We start from the raw sequence: 10,163 nt of genomic DNA, 5'->3' as shown, positions 1-10,163 counted from the left end.
TCTTCTTGCAGAATGACAGTTTTATGAGTGAAGCTTTAAAACAATAAGTTGGTTCATGCCTGAAATATGGGTAAGAAATGGCTACCTAATTCTTCTTTCTTTAAAACTAAGATTAGATGGTAAGTACTGGGGGAATGCATTACATTTATAGCATCTCTTAAAGCATTTTTGAAATAAATACATTTTGCAATATAACAAATCAAAAATTCTCCCTCTTTAATGCACTTCAGCTTAAATGATTTGTTATTCTTTATCGGGCAAAATAAATTATTGTCATTTTGCAGTGTTCAAATAATTCTGAACTCTCTTCTCTCACTGAACTATTTATATTATGCTCCTTTAAGCTCACATTGTGTACACTGTAATGAATCATTTCATGATTACACACACAGGCACACATTCACACATGAATATACATACATAAATATGCCAAGGCACTGGAGGAGTTAACCTATAATTTAACATTCTGTTATTAAACTCTGCTCAATACACAAAAATTTTATGAAAAAAATTACATCTGACCTAATTTGCATGAGAAACAGAAATCATGAGTATTTTTGTTCATTTCTAAACTTTCTCACTCAAGTAGTCCAAGTCATAATGAATGACAATGGCTTATTATCACACTGTAATGCATATATTTAGTCATAATTGTTAGATTTATGAAAAAAAGAACTGCATTTTCCTAACTGGTGGCTATCCCAATAATCATGTTAAATGCCAATTGGTGTTTTTTCTTCAATCAATAGTATCAAAAATAACAATAAGGATATTATCCTAGGTTTTAATTCAAGTAACAATTTGCAATGTAATTTAAAGTACATTAACTGTATATGAAACATATTCTTTCAATATAATTTAAGAACATTTATTATATATATACATATATGTATATGTGTGTCTGTGAGCATTTTGGGCAAAAGTCATATTCATATATATATATATATATATATATATATATAAAACCATTGTACAGAATTGCTGTTGTTATATACTTGAGCACAGGCTAGATTTTTATGTTAGGACAAAAATGTCTACTTGATTAAATGTTTGGTATTCTTTAAAATAAAATTTTAATACAATTTGACATTAAGTATAATGTTTGTATGATACATAACATTTTTAAATTTTTTATTTTTATTTATTGATTTGCTTTTTGACAACTGCAGAAAGATCATGGAACTTGAGTTCGTGATCTTCCCTACACCTGGGCCAAGCTGAAATTTCACTTTTGTAATTAGGAGAAGTCAATAGTACTTGCCAGAGTTGAGACTCCTTAAATTTTGCTACAAGTGTTGAGTTTGGTTTATGTAGTATATATTAACCACAATTTGCTATCTTAATTCTAATTATGTACTCAATTTTAGGATCAAAATAAAATATATTTAACAATCTTTAACAACCAGCTTTCCCAGGTTCTTTTGATAATGCATCTTAGATCCAAATTAATACTTGTTCAAGTCCAATTATGAAATATATTTTTAATTTAATGTATTTCAGTAATCTGATGTAATGATTATTTCTAATAAATATGAATTTTGATATTGACACCGAACATGTGTCCATAAAAATAAATAATTTTATTTCTTTTTGGAGTTTTCAAATGTCTATTAGACACTAAGTCAATTTGGTTAGAAAACATTGTGATAGATTTAGTTAGAAAGAGGTAAGTTGTAAGAAGTGTGTATTTTTTGTTTTGTTTTTGTTTGACTTCTTAATAAGAAGCTTGTTTAAAAGCAGAGAACAATAAATCTGTAATGGATGACAGGGAAAGTTAAACATAGTATAACCAGTTACTGAGTCATGGGTGCGTATCTTCAAAACTTTCCAACTTCTAGCTTTTCCTAATATTCCTAAAGTAAAATACCCATAGAGCTTGGCTTTTCTTAATCTTTCTTCATGATATGCTAAGATAAATATTTTAACTTGGATTTTTCACATCTCACTATGAAGAATCATAAAATGATATGCATTTTATTCATAATCTGACATGTGGATTTGTAACTTCTTGCACAATCCTTTAATAAAATTATTACTCAAATGAAAATAATAGTTCTGAGAATGCTTTGAGGTTTAGGGTTAAAAATATTTATACCTTATTTGTTGATAATTTCTCTACACAAGGGTTTTAGGGTCACTCAGAATTTATGAAATTCATTTGATATTAAATATCATTAGGTAATCATAAATTTATCATAAAGGGTAGAAGAGGTATTCGTGCATAATTTTGTCATTCATGATTAAGTCATTATGTTTTGGGCATATTTTAGAATATTAACATTGGCAATTAATAAAACATCTGAATCTCAGCAATGCCAGGTAGATATGGTCCATATTGTGTTTTGTGTATCACAGTCAAGATACTTGTGTTACTCTTAAAAGGAGTTGAGAATCAGATAAACTGGTGACCCAGTGCAAAATTATGTTGTGAAATAAAAAACAAATTACACCAGCAAGTTAAAGTGCTTCCTTTTTTGATAAGGTTTTTTGTATGTTTGTTTTTGTGGGAATTTTTTTTGCATGCTCTTGTCAATTTTTTTAAAACCTCTTTACACTCATAATACAATGATAGGGCATTAGTTCATGATCTGGCCCAATATGCATTGGTCATACAAAATAATCTAAAATACAGAAATAACTATTTAATTGGTATTTTATTTATAGGTAGCTTACAATTTTTATATTATTTACATATTCTTTATACCATATATTCTTTTTTCTTCAATTTTGTGAAAGCAGTGAACTGGTAGAAATCAACCAAATGAGAACTGGCAGTTTTGTTCTTTTTGGATTATTTACAGATGCCTTCCAGAATAGCAACATGCTAGAGATGCCTCATGACCTCTTTTCTGCTGAAACTTGACTCTGACTCCATTCTTGACTTGATGACATCACTATTTCTTCAAGGTGTAAAGGATAAATACATTTCTTTGTTTATCTAATCATGGTAAGTGTCAAGGCAGACATCAGTATGTCAAGTCATATACTTTGCCTTGCTTGTAGTAGCAGAGCTGGAAGCAACAGAAGCAGTAGCCTGGTTGCCTAAAAATAGAGGGTCCAAACAAGCTACTTTGGCAGCAAAGAATGAATGAATACAGTGAAGAACAGCAAATAGATTTGAAAATTCCAACTCCTGAAAGGAAAAGAGAAATAGGTCAGATAGCACAAAAATAGACTTAAAAAAAACTGAGAGTAAATAATATTTTAAGTGCTGTAAACTTATCTACAAGGACCAGTATATACACAAAAGTAATTTTTAATGTAGACTTTTTTGGTCAATATATTTATTGAAGATTTGCATCTGTGTAAGAGATAAAAGGATTAAATATTCTTATCATCTATGAAAGTCATTTCAGGTTTTGTAATTCCTCACAAAGTTGAATTTTACTTCTTATTCAGTTCAGACAATCTTGAAAATACTTTAACGAATATTTATATGTCTTTATATGCACTTTAAATGATAAACATTCATTAGAACAAGTAAAAACATATTTACTCTTTTCCAGAAAGAATAACTATCATTGAAATGACATTTGAAATGACAAAAACAAGAAGTAAGAATATTTATGATGCTATAAGTCAAAACAAAAAAGTAATTATTTCATTAATTATAATTGTGCCAGTTAATTGCATAATTAATTGTTAGTAGCAATTAATAATGTAAAGAAAATTAAAATCAGGTAGAGCCCACTAATTAGTTTTGGAGTTTTAGAAATAGGTTTCCCAGTTTGATCAGTTAGATTATTGGTAGTAACAAAAGGATTTATATTGTAAGAAAACAGAAAATCTTTTTTCCAATCTACAAATGCTATTAAAGTAGCTGCAAAACCCCAAGGTAATGTTTAGAATAGATTTGAAGAGATAATATCATGAATATTTTTATGAAAGGCCAACAATAGTCTTGTAACATGTTTTAATGCTATGGGGATTATAAAACTCATACAAAGCCTGTAATCCTAGCTACTCCAAAGGCTGAGATTGAGGATCATGGTTCAAAGCCAGCCCAGGCAGGAAACTCTGTGAGACTCTTTTCTCCAATAAACCACTAGAAAACTGGAAGTGGCTCTGTGTGTGGCTCAAGCGATAGAGCGCTCGCCTTGTGCTGAAGAGCGATAAGGCCCAGAGTTCAAGCCCCCCTACTCTTGTACGTTTGTATGTTAAAAAGTTAATATGCAGAACTGGTCCCATTGTGGGTAACAAATAAGTAATAAATTATTGAAATTGCTGATCAACTTATTGCTATTTCATCATATATTTGCAACACAGGATGCAGAATTATAGTTAATTTGCACACTAATCATTGAGTCATAATTCATACTATTTGCAGTGGAAGATAATACAAATCATCCAATCAACTAAGACTCATTAAAATATTGGCATATATCATAGAGCCATTTAAACAAAACAAATCACTTTAAGAGAATTTTCTTTGATTAGGATCTAAGGTTACAGTAGAGTGGAAATATAGTCATAGGCCTATGCCACAGAGAAGGTAGGGCTCTGATGTCACAATGGATACTTTAAAATCTTCTGTACTTTTCAATCAGTTTCCAGTGGCAACTGGTGACATTCCAGAAAAAATTGAAAAACATTCTTTACAAATTCTCATTCTTAAAATTCTTAATTAATTCATGTCGGTATTGATGTTTGAATCTAATTATTCATACTTGCAAGAAAGGTGCTCTATCATTTGAGCCATATATCCAGCCCTAATGCTCTGCTTACTTTTGAGGTAGGCTATTGCTTTGTTCTAGCCAGGACCATGAACTTCCATTTATGCTTTCTACCATAGTTAGAAGGACAGGAATTTACCAAGGTACCAAGTATCACCATTGATTGTGTCCAGTATTGGTTAAAAGTATTTTACCTGGGCCAACCTTGAGAGAGAGAGGTCAACCTCTCTGTCTCTATCTCTCAAATAACAAGAATGATAACAAGCATGAGCCATCAGCATACTTCATTGTTATTAATGAGCAATAAGTTGCTTATAAACTAAAAGGTTTAGTCTTGCCTAAACTCACCCTGAAAATTCTCCATTTACTGTAGTGCACTGTATGCAGCCAGTTTGTCTTAATTATCTTACACAGAATAATTTTGGTGTAAAAGCATTTTAACAAATTTACCAGATATGAAAAACGCCAGGCATTTTTGGAAAATTCAAGATTTTTCTGTGCATTATTGAAAATAAAACAATAATGAAAACATTGAATTCTTTCTTGGTAAGAAAAATATTTCTTGATAAGAAAAAATAAGCTGTTACAATTGATCAAAATACTCTAATAATCATTTTTTCTCAAAAAATATATATGTATTTTTTGTCAATTGTGGGACTGCGCTCTTCAGCTCAAAGTGAGCGCTCTACCACCTGAGTCACAATACCACTTCCAGTTTTCTAGTGGTTTATTGGAGATAAGTCTCACAGAATTTTCTGCCTGGGCTGGCTTTGAACCGTGATCCTCAGATCTCAGCCTCCTGAGATTACAGGATTACAGGTGTGAGCCACTGGCACCTGTCTTCAAAAATATTTTAAAAATTCAATATTATATTTTGATTGCAGAAATTATCAAATGCCTCAAAATTAAGATTAAGGTTACCAATTTTTCTTGCCTACCTTGTTAATTATCTGTCAATAAAAAGTGTAGATTGGGACTTTAACACTTTTACATCTTTATTTGGGGATTGAGTGGTGGTAACAATGCCAGGTAATTAGAAAGGACAGCAGTAGACAGAGTTGAATTCAGATTTTGCCTTTGATTTCAATGTCAGCTCATCCACAATATCTTGTCTTAAAAAATCAGAATTTTAAGTAGAACACAGTCTCTAAGATTCAGTAGAAAAATCACTCACTATACTAATAGCATAATATTAAACTGCATAAAAATGCCATCAATATTTGCTAAAATTGATATGATGGTGAGTTTAGCATTATCTGGTAAAATTATTTAATAATACCAGTATAATTGATTAAGCACATGTGTAAAATGAGAAAATTGAAAATCTGAATATTGACATAGAAACTTTAGAAAACAAATAGAAGACATAAAAGAGCTAATGGAGGGCTGGGAAGGTCGCTCAGTGGTAGACTGCTTGCCTTGAATGCATGAGGCCCTGAGTTCGACTCCTCAACACCATATAAGAAGAAAAAGCTGGAAGTGGTGCTGTGGCTCAAATGGTAGAGCACTACCTTTGAGCTGAAGAGCTGAGGGACAGCACTCAGGCCCAAGGTTCAAGCCTCATGACCAAAAAAAAAAAAAAAAAAAAAAAGCAAATGGAATCTTAAACTTCCTGGATCAACAGGAAAAGGCAAGGATCACAGGAGAGAAAAAAAATCAGTGAACTAGATAAAAGAACAGTGAAAATAAACACACAGTATGAAAGATTTTAAGAAATGAAAAAAGAAATGACCATCAGTATACTGTGACATGAAAAAAATTATATAAAAGTTATGTCATCAGAGTTCAAAAGGAGAAGAATATTGAAGAACTAAAAAATATAAAAAAAGATATAATAACTGAAAATTTGTCAATGTTAGAAGAAGTGTAACTTTTGAGTGGAATTCAAGATAAACTCAAAAAGATTCTTCACAAGACACAGCAGATTTAAATTTCTCAAAACTAAAGCCAGCAAGAAATCTTGATAGGAGCAAGAAAGAAAACCTTACCTATAGAACACAAATCAAAGACAGAAATTCTTATCAGAAATCAAAAAGCCAGAAGCAAGTGACACAACAATTTTCAACTGCTAAAAGAATAGAACTCTACACTGAATATTGCTTAAGACATTCTGGAATATAGAAGTCCTAACCTGAATAAAATAACTCAAAAAGGGAGCCAGTTTCAGGTATCTCATACTTGTAATCCTAATTACTTGTTAGATTTAGGAATTGGCAATCAAAGTCAGCCTGGGTAGGAATGTGACACTCTTACTTTCATTTAATTAGCAAAAATATGGGAAGTAGAAATGTGGCTCAAAAAGTAGAGTTCTGCCATTGATCAATAAAGCAAAGGAATATCAAGAAGCAACTCTATTTGAACTATCCTTTAAAAACATAAAATAACTGGGAATAAACCTAACCAAGGAAACAAAAGGCCTTTATAGCAAAAACGATTTCATGCAGTCCCAATCAAATTTACAATGATGTTCTTTACTGAGACAGAGAAAGCAATCCAAAACTTCATATGGAACAACAGAAACCCCGAATAGATAAACAATTCTATGCAAAAAAAAAAAGCAATGTTGATGGTATCACAATCACAATGGTATCACAGACCTCAAACTACTACAGAGCTATAACAAAAACAGCTTAGTATTAACTCAAAAATAGACCCCAAGACAGAAGCAGACAAGGAAATCCAGAAATCAGACCACATACTTAGAGTTACCTAATATTTAATAGGGAGCCAAAGTTATAGATTAGGAAAAAAGATAGCTTTTTCAATAATTGGGAAAACTGGGCATCCATATTAAAAAAAAAAAAACTAAAATTGGATCCCTGTTTGCTACCATGAACTAATATCAACTGAAAGTGGATCAAATACCTCAATGTCAGACCTGAAACTTTGAAATTACTGCAAGAGGGAGAAGGAAAAACTCTAGAACTTATAGGCATAGGCAGAAACGTTTTGAAATAATTCCTAAAAGCAGATAGGAGATAGACTTGACAAATAGGATTACCTCAAAATAAATGTATGAGTTGGTGTCTCACATCTGTAATCCTAGCTATACCAGAGACTGAGATCTAAGTATCACAGTTCAAAGCCAGCTCAGGCAAGAAAGTCTGTGAGATTCTTATTTCCAATTAGCCATCAGTAAACCAGAAGTAGTGCTGTGGCTCACAGTGGTAGAGCATTAGCCTCGAGTGAAAACGTTTAGTGACAGTGTCTAAGCCTTGAGATCCAGCCCCATAGCCAACTTAGAAAAAGAAAAAAAAAAGTTTTGCAAAGGAAAGTTACTAAACCAAAATTGTCTCATTCCAAACAAATCTCCAAAAGGAAACTGACATATATAATGTGTAAAACACATCTTATGACTCAATGGCTCTTCATACCTCCTAATGAATGACATTTTATCCAAAGCAATCATGAATCTATGCATCTATAGGCAGAAACTTTTTGCAAAGAGTCACAGGAGCACAGTAGATAGAAGACAGACATGAAAAAAGTGGGATTATATCAAAATAAAAAGTTTCTGCACAGCAAAGGACATAGTTACTAAACTCTAAAGACAGCCAACAGAAAATGAGAAGATCATTATCAGTAACATACCTAACAAAGGTCTAATATCCAAAATATACAAAGAGCTCAAGAAGTTAACTCCTCCCAAAGTAAATAAATTAACACTAAATGTGTATAGGAATTAAGGGGAGACTTATCAGAAGAAGAGGTAAGAATGACAAAGAAACATGTGAGGAAATGCTCAATATCCCTGTCCATAAAGGAAATGCAAATAAAAAACAACTCTGAGATTCCATTATATCCCAGATTAATTGGCCAGCAACACGAATTCAAACAGCAACAAATATTAGTGGGGAGGTGGGGGAAAAGGAATCTCATTATACTGTTGGTGGAAATGTAAACTAGTATAACCACTCTGTACAGCAGGCTAGAGATTCCTCCAAAAATCTAATCATAGTTCTTCCTTGCAACCGATCCATACCACTTCTACCCAGAACAAGCCAGGATATCATAAAGACACTTGTACATTCATGGTTGTTACTGTACTATTCACAATAGCCAAGTCCTGAAAATAACTCAGGTGCTCTACAATTGATGATTGGATCAAAAAATATGGTAGTTCAACACTATCGAATTTTACATAGCCATTAGAAAGAACAATAGTACATCATTTTCATGGAAATGGATGGACTTAGAACAAATCAAGTTAGGTAAGGTAAGCACTAGACACATATTGAAAATAAAGTATGCAATTTGTAGGTAGGGATGGGAGGGAAAACCTGGGAGCGAGACAAGAAAGGTATGGCATTGTCCAAAAAGAAATGTACTAATTACCTGAGTTATAAAACCTTAACCTCTCTGTACATCACCTATATGATAACAAAAAACAAAAAAAAATAGCTCAGGGACAGTAGCCAGGTCCTAAGTTCAAGCCCAAGGACTGGCACAAAAAGTAAAATAAAAAGAGAAAGAGAAAAAAATACAAATAACCTTGGAACATTAGGAAGAAAAAAGTAATGTATTCAAAGAGAAATGTACTCATTACATGACTTTTGTAACCCCTCTGTACATCATGTTTACAATAAAAATTCAAATTTTAAATAAAAAAGAAAAAAGTAATGCAATAGATAGAAAGATAAGCATAAGTCCCCTTTTGTTTTTGAGTTTTCTAAATAATATTTCAGTATTGAAAAAGTTATATTATCTGGTGTACATTTCAATGTATGTAGAGAAATTTTTTAAATGTTCTTTGTAAGATAATATGAAATGTTATGTATAACATTCAATAAGTATATTCAGAAACATGCACATATCTTTAGAAATATGTAAACATTACATTCATATATTAAAATATATTGTATATTATATATACTATAAAATGTAAAATAAAATTGACAAAGGGACTTCAAATAAATTTTCTTAACTAAAATTGATCTGATAAACTGTTGTAGCCCCTAGAATGTAACAATATATTATTTTTCTATTTGTCTATTTGTGTGTATACATACAAACATGTAAGTACATATATGTTTTTTTACATATTTAAAGTGCAATTCCTAGGGAAATAACTAAAAAAATATATGCCGAGGTATATGTACAATTATAGATAAAAAAAACACTGGAAGAGAGTTTATTTTCTGCTAGTTTTTTAAGGTCTTGCTATATACTCAAGGCTGGGTACAAATGAAATGTCCTCCTAACTTAGCCTCCTGATTGCTATGGTTGCAAATATGTGTGATAACTCTGGCTTAAATCTTAAAATGTTCAGGAAATTCACACTGCATTGAAAAAAAAAGAAAAAATGAAATAAGGACAAAAGAATAGAAATAGAGCGGCATACATAAGTCTTAATATATGTGTAATGACATTAAATGGTTCATGTCCCACAATATCAAAGATTACAGAATAAATTTTAAAATATGACTTACATATGTTTGACCTATAAGATAAATGTAGTTATGCTACTCTTTTAAAAGCAGTAATCATACA

The 10,163-nt window shown here is 31.3% G+C and overlaps 1 protein-coding gene across 1 annotated transcript in view; it reads right to left on the bottom strand.

The window, feature by feature from the left end:
* Positions 1-2,511: 2,511 nt before the first annotated feature.
* The window catches only part of Sntg1 (syntrophin, gamma 1), an 852,919-nt gene continuing 845,267 nt past the window's right edge, over positions 2,512-10,163 (bottom strand). Inside the window, exon 19 of the mRNA XM_013009280.1 lies at positions 2,512-3,133. Coding sequence (XP_012864734.1) covers positions 2,975-3,133 — 159 coding nt within the window. The 3' untranslated portion in view covers positions 2,512-2,974. The remainder of the gene's footprint in view (positions 3,134-10,163) is intronic.

Source organism: Dipodomys ordii, unplaced genomic scaffold (genome assembly GCF_000151885.1).
Source record: "Dipodomys ordii isolate 6190 unplaced genomic scaffold, Dord_2.0 Scaffold9, whole genome shotgun sequence".
NCBI classification, from domain to species: Eukaryota; Metazoa; Chordata; class Mammalia; order Rodentia; family Heteromyidae; genus Dipodomys; species Dipodomys ordii.
The sequence above is the reverse complement of the archived record's forward strand: the minus strand, read 5'-3'. Positions and strand labels throughout refer to the sequence as shown.